General features: G+C 35.0%; 3 protein-coding genes across 5 annotated transcripts; 1 reads left to right on the forward strand and 2 right to left on the reverse strand.

Annotated features, from left to right (window-relative positions):
• The first annotated feature begins 915 nt into the window (after positions 1 to 915).
• Positions 916 to 5,912, forward strand: LOC125200768 (phosphatidate cytidylyltransferase 1-like). 3 transcript variants are annotated; one of them, XM_089063432.1, is made up of 13 exons: positions 916 to 1,060; positions 1,488 to 1,612; positions 1,783 to 2,036; positions 2,183 to 2,334; positions 2,585 to 2,726; positions 3,038 to 3,194; positions 3,334 to 3,381; positions 3,683 to 3,769; positions 3,956 to 4,084; positions 4,207 to 4,263; positions 4,582 to 4,665; positions 4,734 to 4,835; positions 5,630 to 5,912. In XM_089063432.1, the coding sequence occupies exons 2-12, from the start codon at positions 1,538 to 1,540 to the stop codon at positions 4,821 to 4,823; spliced, it is 1,275 nt and encodes a 424-aa protein (XP_088919558.1). In that variant the 5' UTR covers positions 916 to 1,060; positions 1,488 to 1,537; the 3' UTR covers positions 4,824 to 4,835; positions 5,630 to 5,912. The 3 variants fall into 3 exon arrangements, with proteins under 3 accessions (XP_088919558.1, XP_047954487.1, XP_088919557.1); XM_048098530.2 differs by lacking the exon at positions 5,630 to 5,912 and having other exon boundaries at positions 4,734 to 5,047; XM_089063431.1 differs by lacking the exon at positions 5,630 to 5,912 and having other exon boundaries at positions 1,003 to 1,135; positions 4,734 to 5,047.
• On the reverse strand, positions 5,404 to 8,933 carry LOC125200769 (magnesium transporter MRS2-I-like). Its single transcript, XM_048098531.2, has 11 exons — positions 8,506 to 8,933; positions 8,250 to 8,279; positions 7,697 to 7,844; positions 7,368 to 7,489; positions 6,972 to 7,046; positions 6,446 to 6,670; positions 6,330 to 6,374; positions 6,165 to 6,209; positions 6,046 to 6,075; positions 5,845 to 5,964; positions 5,404 to 5,764 (listed from the first exon to the last, which is right to left on the reverse strand). Exons 1-11 carry the CDS (start codon positions 8,761 to 8,763, stop codon positions 5,678 to 5,680), a joined length of 1,185 nt encoding a protein of 394 aa, XP_047954488.1. The 5' UTR covers positions 8,764 to 8,933; the 3' UTR covers positions 5,404 to 5,677.
• Positions 8,934 to 15,828: 6,895 nt separating this feature from the next.
• LOC125217849 (putative late blight resistance protein homolog R1C-3) lies at positions 15,829 to 21,613 on the reverse strand. The gene is made up of 3 exons (XM_048119411.2): positions 21,108 to 21,613; positions 16,252 to 18,505; positions 15,829 to 16,112 (listed from the first exon to the last, which is right to left on the reverse strand). The coding sequence occupies exons 1-2, from the start codon at positions 21,501 to 21,503 to the stop codon at positions 16,289 to 16,291; spliced, it is 2,613 nt and encodes an 870-aa protein (XP_047975368.2). The 5' UTR covers positions 21,504 to 21,613; the 3' UTR covers positions 15,829 to 16,112; positions 16,252 to 16,288.
• Between the last annotated feature and the right edge of the window lie 5,275 nt (positions 21,614 to 26,888).

Consider the following 26,888-nt stretch of genomic DNA (forward strand, 5'->3'; position numbering starts at 1 on the left):
CTATTTTTATAGGACGAAATTGCCTTTGGCAATCTAATATTTCCTCCGTCCCATTTTAGGAGTCTTGGTTTATCATTTTGGTGTTCCACTTTGGAATCTCGATTGGAATATTTCATAAATAGTAAGTATTAGGCTCACATTCTATTAATCTTTTTTCACTCATATTTTATTATAAAACTAATACATTTTTCCTCTCATATTTTATTATAAAATTAATATAAAAAATTGGACCTCCCGTCTTTTTTCACGAACTTCCCTTTATATTTCTTAAAAGTCGTATCTCGCAAATCTAGTGTGATATAGCAAGGTTAATTGTTTGTATTCCTGAATTTCAGTCGTTGTGCGATTTTTATAGGATTTTAAAAATAGTGAATATAAAGCTCCTTTGATATTTTCGCTCCAAGTAATGTTAAGTCTCATGAAAATATGCAAATAGGGGTGATGTCTTGCAAATCTAGTGTGATATAGCAAGGTTAATTGTTGGTATTCCAGAATTTCAGTAGTTGTGCGATTTTTATAGGATTTTAAAACAGTGGAATATAAATCTCCTTTGATATTTTCTTACTGAAAAATTGAAAGTTAATTGTCATTTAAAATAATATTTTTTATTGACTTCTGGTTATCATAACATATGAAATTTGTGTAAGGCTAGAAATTTTTATATTTTTGCAGTTATTCCACTACAACTCTGAAAATAACTAACATAATCAAATCAATGTAAAACAAAACAATAAATCTTTTAGATAAAATCACGTCATTCTATTTGAATGTTAATTAAAACAACTCTATATATTCGAAATACCATAATTTTGTTATTACATAGTTCTATATAATTTTATCACATCAATTTTTATTTTAACCATCACATAGTTACAAATGATTGATTAAATAAGAATTACTAATTCTACGACACAAACTGAAAATCATTTAAAAAATGGTGTTAAAATCACAAATTAAAATGGTATTACTACACCTAAAGAATTGCCAAACTCTATCACTTCAGAAAAAAAAAACAAACAGAAATTTCCCCCAAAATTTTCCGCAGTTCCTCAAAACGAAGGTAAGAAGACGATGGTCGCCCTGTAATCTAAATCCCTGTTTCTTCGTATTCTCTTTTACTCACAATTTGTTAGAGGTAAATCCTTCAGCTCACAAGAAATGTATGCATGCATTCCAGCTGGTCTTTTCTCGAATTTTGCACTACAATTTACTTGGGCTTCTGTTTTTTCTTATAAAGATGCAAACTTTTTATGCTGGATTCTTCAACTGTTAGTTGCTACTATACTCGTGCATCGCAGAATTGATTTTCGGTTATTATTAGATATCTATAGGTGTTTATGTTGGTTGTGTTTCATCATCTTAGAGTTTGTGATTTTGTTATCTTAATGTTATAGTATATCTGCTACTTAGATAGAAGTAGTTAATATACAGGAAGAACTGATAAAATCAGGACTACTAATTGAGCTTTGCTTCTTTTCTTTTGGTAGTGTTAATGTTTGCTTAACATATCTTGTGGGATCTTAAGGCCCTGAGAAATATGAAAAAGGATCCAGGTTATGGGGCCCCATCAACACCTACTGCGCGATTACGTCGGCGCAAAGGTTCCACTGAGGTCAGTTAAATACTTCCAACTTATCCTTCTGCCATCACATTACGTCGATGGAGATGCTTCTTTGCTATGTCGAATGTAGAGGGTTTTCAACTTTGAGTAGTTTATCTTTTTTACTGCATATCGAAAGTTACGTTTTTGAAATTCCCCATTGCTTTTGCGTGTTACTCTAGGCCTTTCCGGAAGTTGATAAATCTAATGGCGACAATCTGCTTGTTAATGATCGGAACAAGTACAAGTCGTTTTTGATCCGGACATACTCAACTGTTTGGATGATTGGAGGATTCACCTTCGTAATATACATGGGGCACCTGTATATCTGGGCAATGGTGGTAGTTATCCAGATTTTCATGGCCAAGGAGCTGTTCAATTTACTTAGGAGAGCATCTGAAGACAGGCGCCTTCCGGGATTCAGGATCTTAAATTGGTGTGATACTTTGTTTCACAACGGACTCTTATGTTTTGTGTTCCATTATTCTATTAATTGGTTTCCCTTGGTTCTTTGTTTGATTCTTTAGGAAATACAGTTTTGTTTATGTTTCGCTATTTTAAAGATTTAATCCGATGTTTCAGGCACTTTTTCTTCACAGCGATGTTATTTGTGTACGGTCGCATTCTCAGTCAGAGGCTTGTGAACACTGTTGCATCAGACAAAGTTTTGTATAAACTTGTGAGCAAATTTATCAAGTATCACATGGTTACGTGTTATTTCTTGTATATTGCAGGTATGCACAAAAGGCTTGGTTCTATGTGTTTCTTAAATATTTTCATGTTTGCTCCTAAAGTCTATCCTCTGACTGATGCTTATAAAAGCAGTTCTTTTGTATACAATATCTTGAACTTCTTTTATAGCTTCTGTAATGCTTATATGCTTTTTCTTGGGGTTCAAAACATACATTCTCCATATTGTTATCCACTAAATAAATCTTAGTTTTTACATTTTTAAATTATATATTCTTCTGTCGGTGAATTCAGGCTTCGTGTGGTTCATTCTTACACTGAAGAAGAAGATGTACAAGTATCAATTCAGCCAATTTGCATGGACACATATGATCCTGATTGTGGTGTTCACTCAGTCGGCATTTACCGTAGCAAATATCTTTGAAGGAATTTTCTGGTAATAACATTTCATTTGTCCTGTTTAGCATTTTAATCACACCATATTATGCTAAATTATGTTAATCATATTCAGTAAAACAATATACCTCATTTTATATTTGTCCTCTTTGGTAGCTTTTACGTTGAAGCTTTTTTCTGGATTCCTTTTTGCATGCTTGATTTTTCCCTTCTTGGCAACTCCTCTTGCTGGCTCTAATAACTGGTCCCGACAAGAAGATATGATTCATAGGCATGGCTGAGATCTGATGTTTACATCATTGGATATTGACTTGGATAAAGAACTTCAGATGCAGATTGGCAATTGTGCAGGTTCCTTCTTCCAGCATCGCTTATCATTGTCAACGATGTAGCTGCTTATATTTTCGGATTTTTCTTTGGGAAAACTCCTTTAATCAAGCTATCGCCAAAGAAAACATGGGAGGGTTTCATTGGAGCATCTGTTGCTACTGTCATTTCAGCCTTCTTCGTAAGCATCAATCTATCTATTAGGAAATAGACAGACAGAGTGAAAAATCTTTTTGTTGAATTTATACTTGTCTCCAACGTCCAATGCCATCATTATAATTCACAAGATGATCACAATTTTTTTTTCACTTGCTTTCCAGCTTGCTAATGTATTGGGCCACTTTCAATGGTTGACCTGCCCAAGAAAGGTAATTGTTAGCTTATATTCACTTTATATTTAAATTCATTTTTTGCTGTTGTAAATTTTTTCTTTGGGAACAGAATGTGTCGTGTTGTCCAATTTCTGGGATGGTATTCTTGTTAATAAGGAGATATAGCCATATTTACTTACAAACAACATTCCAAATGTTCTTATAATAACATTAGACATCAGACTGTTTTTCCTGTGAAAGAGTCTGAAAGTGTTTTTTTTTATCTATACGGTTATCCTCATCCACGTCATAGTTGATATGAAACCTAGTGTGTCTTTCAATTTCTGATGATATGTAGGATTTATCATCTGGCTGGCTTCACTGTGATCCTGGTACACTGTTTAGACCCGAGGAGTTCGCTCTGCCAGAGTGGTTTTCTGAATGGGTAAATATTTCTTCCTCATCGGATTATTGGAGTAGCCTTCCTGCAGTCAAATTGGCACCATGAAATTCATAACGATCTTTTAGTTGCTACTATCATGTACACATTTTCTCTTTCTGACATTTTTAGACAATATTGTGCTGTAACATATTCACTTATGTACTATCACACACTTTAATATGTTCGCAGTTTCCATGGAAAGAGATTTCCATTTTGCCAGTGCAATGGCATGCTCTCTGCCTTGGTCTCTTTGCATCGATTATAGCACCTTTTGGAGGGTTTTTCGCTAGCGGCTTCAAAAGGGCGTTCAATATCAAGGTTTAATATCGTTTTGTTTCTAAGCTCCGAACCAACGAATGTATAATGTTCATTTTATCAATATTAACTTATAAAGTCCAATAGTTCTTTGATACCTTATTGTTTCTGCTTTCATTTTTCAGGATTTTGGTGACAGCATTCCTGGTCACGGTGGGATTACTGACAGAATGGACTGCCAGGTGAATTTATCACAAAATGCACGTACGGGTAGTGATGTCGCTGGGCTGGCAGTTCCAGTTCCTGTTCAAAACCCGCATTCTTTTTTTTGGTTTTGACTGAACCGCCAGTTCATGGTTCGAAATTTTTTGAACCATACCTGGACATGGTTCTGGTTCGGCCTGGAACCGCAGTCAGTGATCCACCCCTGACCAAATCTGTTTTTTTTTAAATGAATAAAAATTATTCTTTTTTCTGGAATTTATTATTTTGGTGACAACTCTCGATTCAAAACTCGCTCCAAACTAATTTGAGATGGTGGATATATTTTGTTTACGCAGATGGTGATGGCGGTTTTTGCGTACATCTATCACCAGTCATTTGTTGTGCCACAGAACTTGACACTGGAGATTATTATTGATCAGGTAAGTGATGCATAATGTTTTGCCATCACGAGTGATTGTGAATGGTCTATCTTGTCGTGTTGATGTAGATAATGATGAACCTCAGCTATGAGGAGCAACGAGATTTGTACACACAACTTGGGCAGATGATAATGGAGAGAGCGACCGGAGAATCCTGAAGCCGTTAGCCGGTATGTGGAGATTTCTGAATATGAGTAAAATTGACATTTTGTCTTTTTTTTTTCCTCTACCCTTTTTGCCTTTGTTGTACAGACATTAGTATAGTATAGTCTTCAGAAATTGTACTGCCAAAATCTATCTGCTTTCTCTGCGCCAATGAAAAAAATCAACCAAAAGATGTACTTAACATGATACTTATTAACATGATTCTTTTCTTATGTTCTCTATTATGTTTAATTTCATTCCATATCTCTATTTTGGTCTCCAATTTTTATAGTACAGTACATATTTAACTTTTAATCCATCAAACTTACCGCATGTTGGATAATACATCAATTATTTATGCAGTATTATACAATCATAAAGGATTAATTGCTGCTAAAATCACTAGATTTATTATCTGATTTTGATTATGAAATCAAATTGCCCCAAAATCGAAGGCGATTTAGCAAAAGAGAAAAGTAGAAAACGGTGCATCAATATGTAATTCACTAGAGATAATTCGTATTATTACTTGACAAATACTACTTACACAACTCAAAAGGTTATAGAACCAATGACACATAATCCATTGTAACGTACATGAACTTATTTTGAGTAATTAATTAATTTTAAACATTTTTCACTTTTGACTATCCAAATTCATTTACATTTTCTGTAACTGAAATTACCAACGGAAATGGAACATAGTTTATTTTTTGAGGGAAATCTTGCGGTGTTGAATAGCAGCAGTGTTTAACTGTTGAAAAAGAAACGAATATGTAATCTAAAGTTACTAAATAAATTGCGTTCTCTCTCTCATCAGGATTTGAAGGAGACGGAAAAATGTCATCCCAAATTTGGACGATTCGACTCAAGATCCGACCAGCCCTTTGTAGCGCGCGTACGACATTATAAGAACAAAAAGAATCGAACAAAAAATCCCCGTGCAGATGACCACCTGTGAACATCAGGAAGATATACTCTTGAGTGTAGTGAACTACAACTGCAAATACAAACAATCCAATCCTCACTACTCACCCATTTAAACATGTATCCATGATCGTCGTTCCATGTGTATGGAATGTTCATACCGAAAATTCCAGCTACCAATGAGTAAATGGATAAGCACACAGTTCCAGCGCTCAGAAACAGTTCCAACTGGCATAAGAAACGAAAATTATGAGTATTTTGGTAAGGCCGTCAAGAATGAATGATAATATTTAATCTGCTAAGACGGACCTGAATGAGCTGGTTTCGATGATTATCAAGCTGCCAAGAGGTGCATAATCAAAGATTTAGATTATTAGATATTCTTAGAGAAAAAGGTATATCAAGCACCACATCCGTCGCTTTTTTACCTGGATATTAATATAATCTTCAGTGTTATCAATGTATTCACGCAGCTGAAACAAAGGCAGGAAGGTTAGCAGAGGCTAATCCATATAATGCTATCTGGAAAACATTATAATACAAAATTTTAAAAGATGGTGTTTTTCAAAGAACAAGTATAATGGTTAACATACCGTGGTCAATTTGTTCAATGTGCCATCAATTTGCATGAAGTAGGCCTGTAAAGCAGATAGTAAGTTGTCCATCATTTTCTTAAGAAACCAGAGGGGAGTGCGGTACGCCAAATTACCTCAAGAAGCATTTCAAGTTCCTCAACATCATTTTCATCCCCACGCATGGTTCCTATACTTGCCCTACTGGCCTTGGATATCTTGGAGCCTATTGTCGGGGATGCAAGGAACCAACTAGCTGCACCCGAGCCACTCACAGGTGATGCTCCAGCCATCTTCCTCGATAAGTACAGGTCAGCCATATCATCGTCATCATCCAAAAGCTGTTCCAATTCATCTCGCACCTTTGGAATGATAAAGGATAAGTCTATGAATTAATAAATAAAATATCAATATTAAAAGAAAAGTTTAAGAAAAATATAAACAACACAATAAATATAGGCTAGCATATCCAATAGAAAGTGATATTTTCAATGAACTTCTCTTGATTTAGATTTGCAAACATCTCTTTCTAAAACAAAAAAAAGTACTTACACTAAAGTAGAAGAGGAGTAATGTCATTGTTTAAGCAGTGCAATCAACTGAAGAACAAAAGGAAAACATGAAGTTCCTTCATGCTGAAGAAAAAGGTAAGGAAGGTTCTACCTTTTGCACACGAGCAGTCAACCGAGTCATTTGACTCTTCAACTTCCGTACCCGATCTAGATTACGGCTACTAATCTGTAAACAAATTGCAAACAGAAAATGCAGTTGAAAGTAATCCATAAAGAAATGGGGAAGTCATCGTCCATAAAGATTAAAGGATATGTGTGTCAATGACTCAATAAACTAAAACTAAGCGAGATTAAGTGAAAACAATTAAATAAGTAGGTTGTGAAGAAAGACCAGTCACAGTTCCAATATATCTACAAGATCATTGAAAGATGGAGGAAAAAAGAATTTTGCCACATCACAATTATAGAACCCTACTCTAATGTGCAGCAATTAGATTGCACATCTTCTCAATTAAATATGGAGTATGAAACAAAAAAATAAAATTACCTTTGACGTAAGCATATCCAAAGCTGGGTAAACTGCACTCTCCAATTCAATTGTGCGAGCAGAAAGGAAACTACAAATAGCTTCCAATGCCACCTCAAGGGCACGAAACTCAAACGGAGAATCTGTAATTTTCAGTGAGCCTATCAGGATTCACACAATATTTCATTGTAAAGATTCGAGGAAAAAAAAAAGAATGTGCAGAGAGATGTAAAGAAAAAGGTAAAAAGGAACGTGCAGAGAGAAGGAGAAACTGCATGCAGACCCAGTGCTACATCAACGAAGGAAAACTACACTTCCCACTTATGCAGAACAATAAATTCAGTATATACCATCTTCTTCACCAGTCTCATCATGCTGTGCTAGTAACTCCTTGCCATCACCACTAATTTCTCGATTATCAGTTAGCGGTTTCAATCGCCTTCGAAGGTCTTCCACTATAGGGACAACATTATCATCCAATGGATCACGAAGCAAAACCTAAAATAATTATTTTCAAATTGTGTCAGATATAATTGAAAACATCCTAGCTCCCAAGAGGCATTTCACTATTTTAGTTAATTATCATGATTCATGATACTAAAGCAAAAGCACATGGTTCCAACCCTATCATAAGGTAATTTCTTGTGCAGCTATGCTTGATCCAAAGATACAAAACTAAATTCACACTAATTCAACTGTAATCCTGCTCAAGCAACACACTTAAGATAAATAGCTTATGAAATCCTAAAACTCTGATCCTACTTCTCATCTAGAACTATACTGGTTATAAGATAATAGATTTGGTTCAAACTAATAAATAATAATATCTCAACAAAGTAAAATACAGGAATAAAGGATTTGAAACAAGAGTAGTAGTACTTAAAAGGAAGACTAAAACCTCACCTCATCAGACGTGATTATAGCCTTGATATGCTGCACCAATACAAACAAAAGTTAAAAAATACTGAGAAAAACAAATCCGAAAGAAAATTACTGAAATTGAACAAGTAATTGACAGAGTTGAGAAAATTGTGAGAGGTTAGAGGGAAGGGAATTCAATCGATTAATCGGAACAAAAAATAATCTCCAAGCAACAATCACAGAAGATCCCCAAACAAAATGAATTAAAAGAGAAATAAAGAGAAGAGGAGAATTGTACTTCTAAATTGAGAACAATGGCTCGCTCGCGGCCGAGGATGGTGGATGGGTAAGACAAGAGGGGGTCGAGAATGCGAAGATCACGAGCGTGTATTTGGACGCGATGCATGATCGCGTACTTGTCGACATCGAGAACGACTTCCTGACCCGAGGAATCCAGCAGGATCCAGCTGCGTGAGCCGCTGCCCTTCTTCTTCAACCCGCCCACCGCATTCAGAGGATCCGCCGGCACAACGTACCCTCCGTCTCGACCCGTCATTTTCTAATTCACATCACAAATTCACGAAATTTTCGTCGGAATTTCACACAATCGTGTGATTTTAATCTGCGTGCATGAATTTGAGACTACTGTTCACTACTGCTGTGTGTGTGATTTTCTAGAATAGTGTGTGTTTGGAGAAGAAGAGACTCTGAAAGAGGGGAGAAAAAAAAAGACTCAAAAAATAACAATAATTTGACACTACATTAAAAACTCTAATTATTAGGTCAACTACTCCCTTAATCGTGAATTAGGGCATCACTAATCACATTCATTTTTTAACCTCCCCTATCTTATCTCTTATTCAAATGAAATCAGCAATCTTATATTATATTCCTATAATCCGTTACACTATTCATAAATATTAGGGCACCTTAAATCCGGATTCCATCACCCAATCTCCATTTTCTCGTACCATGTCAACAACCAATCTTCTTTGTAATGGGAGCTCGTTTCATAAGGACTATCTCATCTCCACAATAACACTATTTTCTTTTATTTTTAATGCCAATATCTAAATAATTTAAATTAAAATCACATAATAAATTAATTTTTTGATATATTACAATATTGATGAAAAGAATACAACGAGAAGCAAATTTCAATAAAACATCAGTGCATGCATGGTCACACTAACTTCAATCATATCACGTTGGAGTGCACGACGGGCTTTGGCCTAGCGCATGTCAACAAATGCCTGAAGACGCTAATCATTATTGTATGGTAGACCCTGACGATGTGACTCGCTTGCAACATCGTGGCTTGGTCCAGGAGTGTTTTCATTGACAACGTCTGTGATTCCTTCACCTTCATCGTCGACTATCATGTTATGCTTGATGATGCATGCATATATGATATTAGCGATATCTCCAAGGTAGAATAAACGCGACGAGCCTTTAACAAATGGCCAACGTGCTTGGAGCACACCAAAAGCCCGCTCCACATCCTTCCGAGCGGCCTCTTGCCGTTGGGCAAAATAAGTTCTCTTCGGCTCAGTTGGTAATATGATCGTCTTCAAAATGTGAGTAAAGAAGACTGTGGGTGTGTAAAATGAATGGGATTGTAGTACAAGGGAAGAAATTTAATAAATTAATTTAAAAATATATATATTTGAACATGGGCTCCGACGCCCTGCAATGGGGGCCTATCACAAGGCCGATGGGGAGGCGATGGTGGATTGGCTGAGGCGCTGGCTCGACCTTGGGGCGGAGCCCTTGGTGAGTGGAGATCGGCTCCCTCTCTACAATTGGAGCCGATGAGAGGCGCTGGGGTGGCCAATCGCTCGGCCCTCGCGATCGGCCACCATTGTGAGTGCTCTTATGTATCCCTTACTTCCTCTGTCCAATACTTATAAGGTATATTTTGATCTGACGCAATTTTAAGAAATGTAGTAGAAAGTTGGTCAAAAAGGTTAGTCAAAGGTGGGTCATACTTTTATATACTCCATCCGTCCCATCAAGATGACCACCTTTTCTTTTTTGTTTATCCCAATAAAAATGATCACTTTCCAATTTTGGAAATAACATCCTCTCTTCCCTCTCCTCATTAAAATATTCAACTACTTTTTGCTCTCTACTGTATTCCACCTAACAATTCTCCCTAAAATCCCGTGCGACTCAAGAATGTGGCCATCTTGAGTGGGACGAAAGGAGTAATAGTATTAGTTTTATATTAAACAATGAGCGATATAAAATTAGTGGAATATGGGTCCATTACCAAAAATAACAAAAAACAAATGGGAAATTTATTGGTAGACCGTGGACAGACGAAAATAGCAAAATGAAAAATTTATTACTGGACAGAGAGAATTTTTTGTAGTTTTTAATCTTTTTATCATTTGCAATTATATGTGTGAATTAAATTAATTTTGAAATGGACGACCTGGGTTTTAAGAGCATCCACAGTGGTTCATTATTCGTCCGGGCAATCCCTCGTCTGCGGTCGTCCGGCAATTGCAAATTAGCAGACAAGCGGCACTTCCGAAAGCTCGATCGCGAACGAAGGTATATTAATTTATATTAATTTAAGAGAAAATTTTTTCCTAAAAAAAGTATAACATCTTTTATAAGACAAAAAATATAAACAATTTAAAAGAAAAAGAGAAATATATTATTCTCAAGAGAAATAACAATGTTAACATAAACTAAATGCCAATTGTGCTAATTAGAAATGCTCATGGAACGTCATATTTAGTGTCTCTACATCACGCACCATGCGTGTTGATAACTAACTAAATACTTCCTTCGTCCCTAATCATTCGTCACCATTTGACCGGACACAGATTTTAAGAAATGTAATAGAAAGTGAGTTGAAAAAGTTGGTGGTATGTAGGTCCTACTTTTATATATTAGTTTTATAATAAAATATGAGTGTAAAAGAGTTAGTGGAATGTAGGATCCACTACCAAAAATGGTAAAAATGAAAAGTGACAAATTTTTAGGGGCGGACGAAAAAAGAAATAGGTGACTCTACCAAAAATGGTAAATAAATATGACTATCTCACGTCAGTGTGTTCATAAAGAGCTGTAATTATGATATGAGTTTAATGGATCTCTCTTCTTATCACCAACTAGTGTTAAACCACGTACGATGTAAGACAGAGTATTTTTTTTTATTGTATGGGTTTCAATTATTAATTAATTAATTAAAATAAGAAATAATATAACTATATAAGATTAAAAATAGAAAAAATATACTATAAATAACAATTCAATAAATATATACTCCTTCATTCATTTTACACTTAAAAGACATAAAATTACTATTTAAAATAGAACCAAGACAAACACAATTATTTGGACAACGAAGAAGAGAGTATCAAGTGTTGATACTTCTGACAAATATGTTTAAAACAATCATTCATATTTCTCTACTAAAAATGTAAATCATAGTTATAATAAAATAATGAATAAATAACCCATAATATTCAAAACGTCAAAATTATGACTATAAAAAAATTTAAATGATAAACTACACAAAAATAACATTACATTAATTGGTTTAGTTAACATTATTACATTAATGAATAATGATAGAACTTTTGAATGTTGGAGCTTTTATCTTTATTTATTGCACTTTTAAATGTGGCTTGTTGGAACATGAAACATCCAGACAATTTTTTATACTACTTTACAATTCTCAATACTGCAAATTCTCTTTTTGTAAATATATACCTGTATATTTTATTTAGCATGATCACCTATATATGAGATAATTAGATTCTCCATATAAAATCAGTTGTATCACTTAACAATTAAGTGCTAAATCCTAATTTCAACAATAGTTTTATTAGTAAACCAAAATTTGGTAGTAGACTAATTATTTTGTTTGAACAACTCGATTTTGCTATATTTAATTATTTCATTGCAAATATACACATAGGATCATGTTAGAGCATCTCCGGTGGCGCCCTTTCCACTAGTACTTCCCACAAAAACCTCCTGCCACGTCACTAAGACTTCCCACTAGGACTTCCCATCCCACTGCACAATGTAGGACTTCCACTAGGACTTCCCGCAATAAAATAAAATCACAATTATTCAATTTATACGTTTCAAATTTACGAAATTTAACGAGCCGTATATATAGAGCCGTATTTATAGAGTTTTAAAAAAAATTAAATTAAATTTTAACTCGGACGTCCGACCCCCTCCACAATGGCGGACGTCAGGTAGGACGTCGCGAGGATATCCGACGAGCTAATGGGACGGGCGTGTCTGACCTTTTGCTCCACAATGGCGGACGTCGGGTAGGACTTCCGCGACGTCCTACCGCGACATCCGCCGTTGGAGATGCTCTTAGAGTGTCTCTAACGGCGGACGCCCCGGTCGCCCCGTGCTGACGTCCGACCGGACGTCCGCCGTAGTGGGTGGGAAGTGCGCCCACGCCCGTCCCGAGTGCCCGTCGGACGGCCTCGCCCCTCCCACCGACGTCCGACCGGACTTCCGCCACTGTGGCGTAGGTCGGACGTCCCGGTCGGACGTCCGCAATTTTTAATTTCTTTTTTTTTAAAACTCTATAAATAGAGCTCCCCCAACTTCATTTCATTCACACCACTTGTGTTGACAAGTTTCTCTCTCTAACCTCTTTTTTCAATTATATCTAATGGGGAGTACTCGTGCGGGTGGTAGTGGCGGAGGCGCTAGTGATAGTGATAGTGATAATGAATTGGATCTCGTTGTGCAAGAGGCGATTGATCGATTGCTCCGGCAAAGGCAGCAGCGGCGGCAGCAGGCGGCGGCGGCGGTACCTCGGCCGATCCATCGCCGACGTCATGTACCCTGGGACCACATTGCTGCACATATTCGGTTGTATGAGGACTACTTTGCTCCGCAGCCGCGTTTTGGGGATGCCTTATTCCGGCGACGTTTTAGGATGTATCGTCCTCTGTTTATGCATATCGTGGGTGCTTTAGAGAGAAGATATGAGTTTTTCAGGATCAGGGAGGATGCGGCTGGCAAACCCGGACACACGGCAATACAGAAGTGCACTGCCGCAATCAGGCAACTGGCGTACGGAGGCCCGGTCGATATGTTCGACGAGTACCTCCACATTGGCGAGTCTTCAGCCGTCGAGTGTCTGCTGAATTTTTGCGCGGGCGTTAGATCGATATTCGGGGATCAGTATCTTCGGCGTCCGAGCCCCGAAGACTGCCAGCGGCTGATAAATATGCACGGGTCGGTGCACGGGTTCCCTGGGATGTTGGGCAGCATAGATTGTATGCATTGGGAGTGGAGGAACTGCCCCGTCGCCTGGAAGGGGATACACACTTCCGGCTTCAAAGCCAAGCATCCCACGATGATCCTTGAAGATACAACTGACTACCGGCTGTGGATATGGCATGCTTATTTTGGAGTCGCCGGGTCGAACAACGACTTCAACGTCCTCCAGTCGTCGCCCCTATTCAACGATCAGTGCAATGGCGTTGGTCCCGCTATCAGTTTCGTCGCCAACGGCAACCAGCACAATATGAGATACTATTTGGCGGATGGGATATACCCAAACTTACCCGTCTTTGTAAAGACGATCAAGCATGCGGTCGGACCAAAGAAGTCCTACTTTGCGACCCGTCAGGAGGCAGCGCGCAAGGATGTTGAGCGCGCATTTGGTGTGCTCCAGAGTCGATGGGGGATGGTGAGGGGTCCGACACGGCAGTGGTATATTCCCAACATCGGCGACATCATGTACGCATGTATCATTTTGCACAACATGATTGTCGAAAGTGAAGGGGACGAACTGACTCAGTGGACCAACGAAGATGATACGGGTGCCGGTCCAAGCCACGGCGTGGCCAGTGCGAATGTGAACATGGGGGTACCTCATGGAGAGGTTGAGCGGTTGCGCGCATTTGCCGACATGCGGCAAAGAGATGCCCATATTCGACTTCAGGAGGATATCATCGAAGAGGTTTGGACGCGGAGGGGTGCAAGTTGATGTGGTTGCTTTTTTTTCTATCTACTATGTAATTTTTTTTTTCGAATGATGTATGTTTTTTTTAATGAAATATTCGCATTTCCCCGTTCGTATTCGTGTCGAATTTTAATTTCGTAAAAATTTTAATTTTAATTGTGAATTTAATTTTATTGCAGGAAGACCTAATGGGAAGTCCTAGTGGGAAGTCCTAGTGCAGTGGGAAGGGCCAGTGATGTGGCAGTGGAATGGGAGGGGCTAGTGATGACGTGGCAGACAGTTTTGTGGGAAGTCCTAGTGGGAGGGGATAGTGGGAGGGGCACCACCGAAGACGCTCTTAAAGTATACATGAATTTATTAATTCATCATAAGTAATCAAATATTATTTTTTTTGACACCACTTAATATAATTATTGCAGCATTGACAATATAAATATACAAAAATAATAAATTGTGTAAAGATGAAAATAAATGTTATGCATGTCTTGAGTCAAGAATGGTACGATTCTTCTCTCTCTAAGAATTGTAAGAAATATTGGGATAATATTCTCGAACCATATATACACGCGGTACTCTAACTATTGCAATCAAAAGAAAAAAAAACAACAATAAATAAAATGAAAATTACAATAAAATTTATAGAATAAACTGAACTATAAGTCTAGTTGAGAAAACCCTCTTTATGCAAGACAAATTACATTATAGTTAGTGCTCTCGAATTGACGTATTATCCCCAAAGATGAAATTCTCCTAACGTACATAACATCTCAAACCCGCTAGGCACCGATGAACTTGATGGGGTTCCAAAAATTGAGTAATACAATGTTCCTAAAATGTACAATAAAATGTTGAGAGCTTGAGAGAGAATGGAGAATGTTTTTGTTGGTGTGTGATTCATCCACAGCTATATGCCTTTTATAGGTGCAAAATTAGTCCATGAGAGATCATGGAATTAAAACACCACAAATTATAAAAGTAACACAGTAGATGTTACAAAATTTAGCTTTTCTTATCCGTTTTTGTTGTTATTAGCCATGGATTTAAAGTTATAGTACGTTTGTTATTATGAATAAATGAGTTTCAATGCAGATTTGTGTAGTCCACCATGATGATTGGCCGTTACTTAATGCAATAATTTATAATTAATTTCTAAATAATAATGAAAATTTGTAATTACAACATCTATTATCATCTATTTTATACTCAATCATCCATAACTTATAAATATTCATATTTAAACCCCAAAATTTATAGATATATTAAAAGAATGCCATTTTATATATGTATATATAGATAAATTAGTTTTAAATACAATCCATGGAATTCTACGTGACATTTGACATTAACTACAACATTAGAACAAATATCAACCAGCGTTATTAGATATTAGTAATTGTAATGATTTGCATGAAATAAATCTGTAAATTGCATAGTATTTTGTGTCGCCTACCTTATAGGGGGAGTGCTAAGAAGACATGCTCAATCTTCAAACTATAATATTCTCTTCGTCCCATTAGACTCGGCCGTCGTTCCATCCATCGCCGAAAATGCAAACACGTATTCTAATGGTTTGTAAGCATTAACATAAGTACACAACCCATGACATTCAACGAACACTTTCTCACAGGCAATGCATACATATACTGATATACGTCCTAGAAGAAAAAGTGTGTTGATAACATAAAAGGTTCCAACCATAGTTACCGTAACAACAGTGACAAAAGTCCCAAGTCAACATAATTATAAGTTTACAATGATATAAAGACAAAGTCTCCCACAGTCACACCCAAGCAAACTAGTAAAACAAACAACATTACAGTCTGGAATAACGTACGGAATCAAAGCACAGTTCTATTTATGCAAACTAGTAGAAGAGGTTTTCTTGACAAGATTCCCATGCACCCATTCTTCCCTAATCTCATTGAAACTTCAGCTCGCATCTGCACACCAATTTCATTCAATGAAGGGGTGTAAAACAAGATCTAGGGATGAAATTCTATGAACAAAAATGTCATTTTTGCTCATAGAATTCCATCTCTAGATGAATTATATACCCTACCAAACATGCGCTAAGGTTACCTTGCAAGTGAGAATCAATAAGGGTGTGAGCCATCAATTAATTTTGAGGAAAAACGGAGAGCTTGAACGCTCTAGAGCGTGAATGTGAAGCAGATCTGTGTTTGTTGCTTAGCTCTTGAATATACTTCTGCTTTCTCTCATGAATCCTATTTGCAGAAGCAGCCGCAAGTCCAGTTTGGTACAATTCCAAGCTTTGGAATGTTGGTATATCAGCAAGTTCAATCGGAACTTCTTGAAGATTCACACATTTGTACAGCTCAAGATTCATAAGTTTTGGGAAGTGATAGGCTGAAGTGAGCCAAATCACTAAATCTGTGCGCCCAATATGCAATGCTTCAAGATTGCGAAAACCTCCATCATCTGTCACCCAGGTATGGCCCACAAATGCTTTTTCTTTCAACTTGAGAACCTTCAGCATCTCCAGAGATGCTAGGATGTGCATCTGACTCCAATCAAGAAGCGTGTCAGATAGTGTTAGGCTCCTTAATCCCGGAGGAAAGTTAGCAGCGGGGGGAAGACTCTGCACTCGACATAGTGAAGGTGCATGAGGAAATACATCATTTAATAGCTTCAACTTTTCAACATTAGCCAGTCTTCCCACACTGTTGAATGAGTCTTCCTTATCATCCATTAAGACACAGAGTCTTCCACGAATGCCCAATTTCTTCAAATTACGAACCTTGCCCAAATTTTCCTCCGTGCAACTTTGGGGTGAAAGCATGCCAAGTGTTTGGAGCTCTAGAGCTTCTTGTGTAGGTTTACTAGATCTGGGCAAATCAGCAGAAGCATTTGTCTTAAAATGTCTTAAGTTAGCCATCTTCCAAATGTCTTCTTTGATTTCAAGGGTACGACAAGTTGTCTCCACTATAAGAGTTTGCATGCTCCAAAGCTTGGAGAAGCCAATAGGAAGAGAACTTATAGACAAGGACATAGCGAGGTACCTCAAGTGAATCAATTGGAACAAGTCTCTAGGAAATTTCGAGAATACAATGGGCTTGATATCTAAAAGTCTAAGTAGTTGGAAAGCTTCGGGGATAGCTGAGTTACTATTTGGAGGCAAGTTAGTTTCATCACTGGAGAAACTGACAAAGGAACGGACACGAGGACATGAAGGTTTGGAATCCAGAAAACCAGGAACATAGGAATGAATACAAAGACGGCGACTGAGTGACAGTTGAGAAACTGGGGGTTCAAAGACTCCATTTATAAACCTAATTTCTTGAAGGACATTCTCCTTTCTAGCTTTGATTTTGCAAAAATCATGGAGCGTATGATGAATGCGGCATGTTTTAACTTTACCATCACCACCATACTGGCCAACTACAACCAAGTGCCTGTTGATAAGGTCCTCTAGATAATTCTCAGCAGTTTTCTCCAAACTCAAAACCCCTTCTTTCAATATAAACCCCTCAGCAATCCACATTCTTACCAAATTCCAAACTGATATCTCAAAGTTAGAAGGGAACATCCCAAAATAGAGAAAGCAAAGCTGCAAGTGTTGGGGCAAATCATCGTAAAATTTCTCATTAAGATATTGAGGGATGTCTTGACATGCCTCGATCCATGCAGCTTTCCTGTCCGCCATATCTGAAGATGGGTTGTCCTTTTGAGCAACAATACCTCCCATGACAACTACTGCAAGCGGCAGCCCCTCACATTGCTTTGCTACCAGCTTTCCAATGCTTTCCAGCTCTTGAGGGCACCCATCTTGCTTACCAAAAACCTCAAACTGGAGCAGCGACCAACTCTCGCTATCATTTAAGAAGCGAACCTTGTAAGGAAGTCTACTTCTGCTAGCATACCGCCCCACTGCCTCATTACAAGTGGTGATCAACACTTTGCCTAACTTATTGGATATTGGTAGAGCACTTTTGAGTCGATCCCAATCCTCAACTGATCGTACATCATCCAAGACAATCAAGAATTTTCCACATTCTAGATGGCCATACACTAGTTTGGCCAACTCCTCAACACTTTTCTCAGTTACATCATCGTGCGAGAAATTCCTCAAAATGGCGAGAAAGAGGTTCTTATCCGTGAAAGTATCCGAGACATGAACCCATATAAGGATTGGAAATTCATCCTTGATTTTTGGGTTTGCATAAATATTCCATGCTAATGTTGTCTTCCCGATCCCGGGCATACCAACTATCGCGCTGACATCAAGTTGCTCGGTTTGTTCACAAAGGTATCCAATCAATGTAATCATCTCCTCTTCAAAACCCACTATTTTATATCGTCTTAAAGCAGTATCCTGTTCAAAAAATATTTCAGGATCAAGTTCAAATGTTGCTACCGCAATATCACGGATGATTCAAAACACAGAATTTTTTATTGGAGTTCTAAACAAAATTTAGTTCTCAAGCCTAAATACTCAAATACTCGATAGATAGTTAGTATTTACTATTTGGCTAGTGATAAACTGTACTCTATATGGGGGAATGATATGCTACCTACACTGTGACGTGAGCTCCTTGTGTAAGCACTAGTCACGTTTGAAGCATGTTTAAAATTGTTCGTTTTAATTTATGTATTTAGTTTGATTCTAATATATTAAAGAATATTGTTGAAATTTTTATATTCACAAAATTCATAAAATCAAAGCTCGATTTACTCGTTTGCTCTACAATTTCAAATGAATTAATAAAATAACAATCAAGTTTGATTTTTATGAATTTTGTGAAATTAAAAATTTCAATTATATTTTTTAATGTATTAGAATTAAACTAAATAAATAAATTGAAACGAACAACTCTAAACGTGCGTCAAACAAAAATGACGCTCACATAAGATATGTGTCATATCATTCCTCCTCTGTATAATATGCGTATAAAATATTGTGGTATATTTACAATCAATATACCCCACTCTTCCTCCTATATATACGTATATAAAATTGTGGTATATTTACAATCAATATACCCCACTTTTGAAAACTACTAGTAGTTCATAAAAACTGTCCCGAATCGATTTGAAATTGAAGGACGTTATGTATTTGCATACTACTTACTAAGTAGAACTCCCTCCGTTACACGATGACATTTCATTTTCTGCGCTCATTTTAGAAAAGAATGATAATTCATCTATCCCAACTAACTTGAGTCGTATACATTTTTGAGACATTCCTACAAAATTGAGCAATTTTTTTTTAAAAAAACAAAACATCTAAGCACTCTTACTTTATTATCACCTATTTTACCCTCTCCTATCTCTCCTACTTTTTTCCTCTCTCTTATTTTACTTTATTTTCATTTAATCCATTAAACACTATTTATTAACTTCTGTGTCCAAAAGTTTTGACCCAACTTAGTTGGAACGGATATAGTAATAAATAGAAGTGCAGAGAGAGTGGAAAAAAGTAAGAGAAGAGTGATGTTAATGGTTATATGGTTCATAATTAGAAACTTTCCATATTTCAAAATAGTAAAACTTATTTTTTTATGGACGGAGATAGTATCATTTTTCTAAAATGAATGTAGAAAATTAAATGACTCAATTATTATGGAACAAAGAGAGTATTGACATAGGAGAAAAAGTGTCCTAGTCTAGACATACAGTTTGGCATAATGAATTGGTATGTCCAACAAATAATTACTATTTGACAAGTGGAACTCTAAAAAAGTTATTCTCCAACTATGCATAACTATACATGGATTAATAGATACAGTATAACTCTAAATTCAACTACTCCCTCCGTCCCACAAAGATTGTCCCATTTTTCCATTTCCGTTCGTCCCACAAAGTTTGTCCCATTTCACCTTTTACCATTTTTAGTAGTGGACCCCATATTCCACTAACTCATTCTAACTCACACTTTATTATAAAACTAATATATAAAAGTAGGACCCACGTTCCACTAACTTTTTCAACTCACTTTTCATTACATTTCTTAAATCCCGTGCCGGGTCAAAGTGAGACTATCTTTGTGGGACGGAGGGAGTATTACTCTAAAATTGCAAAATCTTTTGGACTTACGTCATATACAATCAAATGGGAGTAAACATTTGTATAGTTATACATGTTTTAGCTATTTTATTTATTATTTTAAATTTTTCTTAAATTTTTTTATGCTATAAAAAAGTAGATTTTTTTTAAAAATAATTAATAATATATCAACAATGTTAAATTAATAGCCAAATTTTATTATTTATGTTGAATATTTGTTTGTGCATATAAAATCACGTGTATTCTACATAAATAATGAAGTTTGGCTGTTAATTTAAGTTTTGTTAACATATTAATTTAAATTTTCTTAACATATTACTGTATTAATTATTTTTAATTTTTGTACTTTTTTTTTTCAGCAAGAACAAATTAAAGAAATTTGAAAATAAAAAAAATAGCAAATGCATGTATAATTATGCGCATAGATTACTCTCATTAGATTCAATATGTAGTTGAAAGTATTTAACAAAGGTTCAAAATATTTTAGAAATTTTTTCATAATTTAAAGTAATAACTGAATATAGATTTACATCCATTAATTTTCATGTATAGTTGGAATATAATTATTAGTTGGGCATACCAACTGATTATGCCAAATAATATGTCTAGACTAGGATTTAAAAGTTGATTTTCGAATATTTTTTCTGTTTAATTTTGTTTTATACATAGCATAAAAAAATTAGCCATACCTAATTTTTGGTATCCGGTATGGTATAAGCATATAAGTATTTTTTTATCATACCACAGTTTTCAGTACGATAGGCACGTTCTCGGCCGACCCACCCCTAATTCATACTATCCGGCTGCTGGTAATGGTATCGTGGCCGGTTTCCCCCAAACAACCGTAAACCCTAAACCGAAAACTTGCTAATTAATGAAAGAAATAAAGGTAGAGAAATGAACATAATAACCTTCAAATTGTCTTCATTGTTCTCTTGGTCGATGGCGAAGTTAGACTTCACCTCATCGGAGGATGAAAAGAAGCTTTTGATCTTTGCGATAACTCCAGTGAGTTGGCTTGTTGATCTGCCTGGCATCCAGCGACGTCTAAAAGACAAGCGGAGACTAGTGTGAATCTGATTGGCTTTATGGATCAAGATGGAGTCTATGACGTCATCCACCTCGTAAATGAGGTCAGTTGCCTGGTGGACGAGCCCCTTCACGACGGGATCGTACTTCCGCTGCTTCGCCGTGAAATTTTTGAGGAAGCCTTCCACCCTGCGGAGTTGCATCTTCAGCTCCTCCTCTTCGTCAGTCTTCATGTTATGGAGTTTCTCCAGCAGAAGTTTCAACACCGCATTCTCCATTGCCGATAACTCTCTCTCTCTCTCTCCGACAATATGCAAATAAAGATGTAACGCTTAATTAGATTAACATGATTTTTATTTTTTTTGGATCGAGAAGCAGTAGTAGTGTAATGCTAGTAGGGGTATTTCTATTGGACAAGATATTTTAAGAAAGTGACGTGTTAAAAGATTAAAATTTAGAGATTAAAATAGAGAAGAGTAAAGTACTCCATTTGTCTGCTATTAAATGTTTCATATTTGACCAACATGGATTTTAAGAAATTATTTAACTTTATAAAATAAAGTGGGTTAAAATGTAGAGATAAAGAGTGAGTAAAGTATATGAGAGATACTCCATTCATCCCAACTAAGTTGAGACATAACTTTTGGACATGGAGATTAAGAAATTGTGTTGAAAAGTATGAGATATGAAAGATAAAGAGAGAGCAAAGTGGGTGATGGAATAAAGTAAGAGTGATTGGATGTTTTGTTTTTAGTCAAAAAGAAAAATGACTCAACTTAGTTGGGACATCCAAAAAATAAATATGATTCAACTTTGTTGGCAATTGAAACTAAAAAAAGTAACATATAACTGTCTCACGTCGGTGTCTTTGAGGGAGGGTATTGACAATTAAAACTAAAAAAGTAACATATAATTGTCCCACATCGGTGTCAAGAGAAAAACTGAAACTAGTATATAAGTCTCATGGCCCCTCCTATCAACAATTAGTTTTAGGATGGAATCCATGGATTTCTATCAAACTTAGTTGGAAAAAATTGAAACTAGTATATAAGTCTCATGGCCTCTCCTTCTATCACCAATTGGTTTTAGGATGATGGATTTCTATCAAACTTAGTTGGGACGGAGGTAGTATAAATTTTTTTACCACGCGCTTAGATTTTTATACACGCTTAGATTAACACATTTTCTAATTTCTTTTTCACTTAGGCTATATTCATAAATGCAGCCGTATTTTGCAGACTTATTGCAAATCAATGGTGCTGGAAAATCAACCGAAGCCTTGGCGGTCCGCTCGATTTTGCGGCTGACTTTTTAACCTTATTGCAGCGTTTTTCAACTGCATAATACGACTGAAATGAAATGATTTATATTTTGAGTTTTTGTTCAATTTTATTAATTTAATCTCTCTCTAAATATTGTCTTTCTTTTTCTATTTATAGGGTGCATAACAACTGAAGTTTAATGTAGAAATCTTAATTAAGCAAAAGGATTATTATTGTAGTGTTGTTTATATCGTATGGGTATTTTAATTTTGTTATTTGTTGAGAATCAAAAATGAAATTAAAAAGGTTTACAAATGATAAAATTCGTATAATAAGTTTAGTGGCAGAAAATGAGATTGAAAATGAGGTTGTCTTATTTCATGCGATTTGGTTGAAATAATTAATTTTTGACTTAACAGATAAAAAATGGATTGTGGCTAAAAATAGAAGCACTATTGTTGTGGATATATGACTTGCAATATTTATACACTATTTTACTTTATTCTCTACATGCAGAACACATAAACATATACTCCCTCCGTCCACGAATAAGAGTCTCATTTGCTTTTTCGCACTTGTTTTGTAAAAATGATAATAAATAGTTAAAGTAGAGAAATTATAAAGTAAGAGAGAGAATAGTATAAATAAGACTCTTATCTACACTATTCTCTCTCTTACTTTATCATATCTCTATTTTAACTATTTATTATCATTTTTACAAAACAAGTGTGAAAAAGTAAACATGACTCTTATTCGTGGACGAAGGGAGTATAGAATAGTGTTTTATTTTTTTTCCAAAAAAACATCTTTACAATCTCATCTTGCATCAAATAGAGTATTTAATTATGTCCAATAATAGATCTAATAGGGGTTTTGTGAGTGAAAGCTTGTGTGCCCGTTCTCATTGCGCAAATTCACTCATTAAGAAAAATGGCTAACTGATCCTTATCATATACTCTTCCCATCCAATAAGAATGTGAAGGTTCATCTCATAATATATTATGGAATCCTTCCTTTTTAGTCTGTCTCATAATAATATGCACTTTTTAATCTAGAAATTTTTTTTCTCTCTATTGATGTGGAACCCATTCTCCACTAATAACACTTTAATTATTTTTTCTTGTTATCATTCTCTTACTTTACCAACTGTGCACTAAAACCTGTGCACATTCCAAAGCACATATTCTTGTGAGACGAATGGAGTACTAAATAGTTTATGGGGTAAGATTTAGCACGAATTACTTAGTTTTGGGATTAATTTTCTTTGTTTTTGTCTAATCAATAGGTTATTTTGATAAGTATGTTGAGTTTGAAGGAAAAATGTCCTGAAATGATGTTTCTTAAACGGGATACTAATTTCTTCTTCTTCTTCAAAAGAGCTTCGTGTGAGTATAGTACGCTTCGATTGGAGAAATGTAGAAAGAGTTAATCTCGTTTTGAAGACTGCACGACACTCCAGAGACTCTACGTGAGTCGGGTTAGTCCTAATCAAAAGCCAGGCAGGTCTGCCTTTGCTGAAAAACCCAGCTATTTTTTGGACGGATTTTTATCCCTATAAAATCACAACTGACGTGGTTAATCAATTATGTCGAGTTTAATAGTAGTATTAATATTTAACAACATAATAGTTTCATTATTCCATTTTAATATCTATTAAAATTAGTCCCATTTTTACTAATGATTTATTTATTTATTTTTCTCTTTTTTATTTACTTTCCTTCCTCTTTTTTAATTTTTTAATAAATAAAATATACTTTCAAATGAGATTATTTTTTAGAAAAAAATGAATTACTCCCTTCCTTCATTCCATTTTAGTTTGGGAGTTTTTATTGGACATGGATATTTAAAAACTTGTGTTAGTTAGTTAAATGTTAATAACATAAAATTGAATAGAAAAAGAATAAAAGAGTAGTGACCTATATATATGCTTAATTTTTTTATTAAATGAAATGACTTAATTAGTTTGTGATAATCTAAAATTGAATATTATAATTTTCAACTCTCATTCAATTTTCATTTAATAATTACATTCACATTTTATTTTCTCAATTAAAAAAATTAACTAATAATTCCAAAAATTATGTGGCAACTATTAAATGTGTCATTTTAGCCGAGAAAAAGGAAATAGTATAATTTAAAATTTTCTCTTACATGATGAAATTTGAAATATTTGACAACAATGTCACTATTCGTTCGTCTTTCATACTTTCTCTGTTCTTTAGAAATATTCCATTTGTCTAAGGGAAAATAAAATATTTATCTTTTATGTTGTCCAATTGAAAATGTAACGTTTCATAAAATGAAAAAAAACATCATCTTTGCTTTTTTCTCTCTTTTACTTTACTATTTCTTCATTAATTTACAAACCAACATAGCATAAATCTTGTGCCGAAATTCAAATATTTTATATTTATTGGCACGAGAGAGTATGGAGTAGTATTTTCTCTTTAAAAATATAAACTATTATATTTCATTTCAATTATAATCCTTAAAAATATGAACTTTCTAATTTAATAAAATTTTACTCTCTATAATAAATTAAGATCTATATATTCTCTACTAGTAATATTTTAATTATTTTTTATTTTTATCTTCTTTTTATTTTATTAATTATTATAAATTAAAAAGTTAATATTTTATACTAAGGGACATCGAGAGTATTTCAAAAGTTTGTTACTCTCTCCGTTCCATATTAATGAGCCATTTCTTTTTGATACGAAGCTTAAGAATAGTGTGTTAAGTGGATGGTTAATAAAGTAAGAGATATTAACAGATGGAGTAATAAAGTACTCCCTCCGTCCCGGATAATTCGGGTCACTTTGACCGGACACGGGTTTTAAGAATTGTAATGAAAAGTGGGTTGAAAGAGTTAATGGAATGTGGGTCTTACCTTTATATATTAGTTTTATAATAAAATGTGAGTAGGAATGAGTTGGTGCAATATGAGGTCCACTACCAAAAATGGTAAAAGTGAAATGGGACAAATTATGTGGGACGGACCGAAATGGAAAACTGGGACGAATTATCTGGGACGGAGGGAGTAAGAGATATTAACAGATGGAATAATAAAATAAGAGAGAGTGTAATTTTTTGTCAAAAATAAAAATGACTCAATTAAATTGAAACTTCCCAAAAATAGAAAAACGACTTAATTAACATAGAACGGAGGAAGTACTACATAATTACTCCATCTATCCGTCATTAGGAACCATATTGACTTTTCTACATTCGTTTTCTTCTCTACATTATTTTCTTTCTTATTCTATCATTTTTTCATATTAACTGGAGTATTATTAGGAGTATTATTTTTATAAAATGAGTGCAAAAGTGAATAGGACTCCTAATGGAGATAGAGGAAGCATCTGTATTGCATAAAGTTTCGTAGTACTATGATGGTTAATAAAATTTGAAATCTTTGGCAGTAAACTCACTTTCATTGGCTGTCTGATGTACATGATTTAAAAGATTGTAAGTACCGACATTAAATGGAGTAGATATGGTTTAAAAGATTGTAAGTACCGACGTTAAATGAAGTAGATATGGTTTTAAAAAATATAAGTACCGTTATTAAATGGAGTAGATAAAGATTGTAGCTACCGACATTAAATGGAGTACTATCCTCCTTACCTGCATTACCTCTTTCTGATTAAAACGGATAGAGTTCATTAATGCGTTTAATTAGAGAAAAAAGTGAGCGTAAAAAATAAGTATAATAGAGAAAAAATTGAGTTAAAACATTTTATAATTGAATTAGTTAAATGTATTAAAAAAATTTGCTTTATTGTTTCCAAAAATAAAATTAGGGAGTATCATCTTATTTTAGTGAAATTGAAAAAAAAAAGTGTATCGTTTTAGCTGTGACGAAAAATATACTACTACCTCGTCCCCTAAAATTTGTCCTACTTTGATACGGCACAGATTTTAAAAAATATAATGGAAAGTGAGTTGAAAAAGTTAGTGGATTGTGGGTCCTACTTTTATATATTAGTTTTATAATAAAATGTGATTAGAAATGAGTTAGTGGAATATGAGGTTCACTGTCAAAAATGGTAAAAATAAAATGAAATAAATTTTAAGGGACAGACGAAAATGAAAAAATGGGATAAATTTTTAGGGACGGATGTAGTTCATCTGTTTATAATTAAAGAAAGAACTAAATCCTTATTAATGCAGCAATATCAAACGCTGTCCCCAATCTTTTAAAATATCATCAGACAGGTTTAACCAAATATCACTTGAAGTCCATTTACTATTTCATGACTTTTTAGCCTTTTTGTTATTTTATTTATATAAAGAGCATTTTTTGTACGTTTGCGATTTGTTTTTCGACACGAAATTTTATATAGTGTTATTTTATTAATTAGAAAAGAGTGAATAAAATAAGAAAAAAAAAAAAATAGA

Source organism: Salvia hispanica, chromosome 2, assembly GCF_029641045.1.
Source record: "Salvia hispanica isolate PSC_SH4W2 chromosome 2, Shi_PSC_v1, whole genome shotgun sequence".
Taxonomy (NCBI): Eukaryota; Viridiplantae; Streptophyta; class Magnoliopsida; order Lamiales; family Lamiaceae; genus Salvia; species Salvia hispanica.

Bases quoted from the DNA above. Each gene is read 5' to 3' on its own strand.
- LOC125200768 (XM_089063432.1), top strand. From the start codon at position 1,538: ATGAAAAAGGATCCAGGTTATGGGGCCCCATCAACACCTACTGCGCGA. The intron at 3,195-3,333 runs GTAAGCATCAAT...CTTGCTTTCCAG, and splicing joins CTGTCATTTCAGCCTTCTTC to CTTGCTAATGTATTGGGCCA. The intron at 4,666-4,733 runs GTAAGTGATGCA...GTGTTGATGTAG, and splicing joins TGGAGATTATTATTGATCAG to ATAATGATGAACCTCAGCTA.
- LOC125200769 (XM_048098531.2), bottom strand. From the start codon at position 8,763: ATGACGGGTCGAGACGGAGGGTACGTTGTGCCGGCGGATCCTCTGAAT. The intron at 7,845-8,249 runs GTGAGGTTTTAG...TAATTATTTTAG, and splicing joins CTATAATCACGTCTGATGAG to GTTTTGCTTCGTGATCCATT. The intron at 7,047-7,367 runs GTAATTTTATTT...ATTTGTTTACAG, and splicing joins TGGATATGCTTACGTCAAAG to ATTAGTAGCCGTAATCTAGA.
- LOC125217849 (XM_048119411.2), bottom strand. From the start codon at position 21,503: ATGGAGAATGCGGTGTTGAAACTTCTGCTGGAGAAACTCCATAACATG. The intron at 18,506-21,107 runs GTTATTATGTTC...TTTTTTGAACAG, and splicing joins ACAATGAAGACAATTTGAAG to GATACTGCTTTAAGACGATA.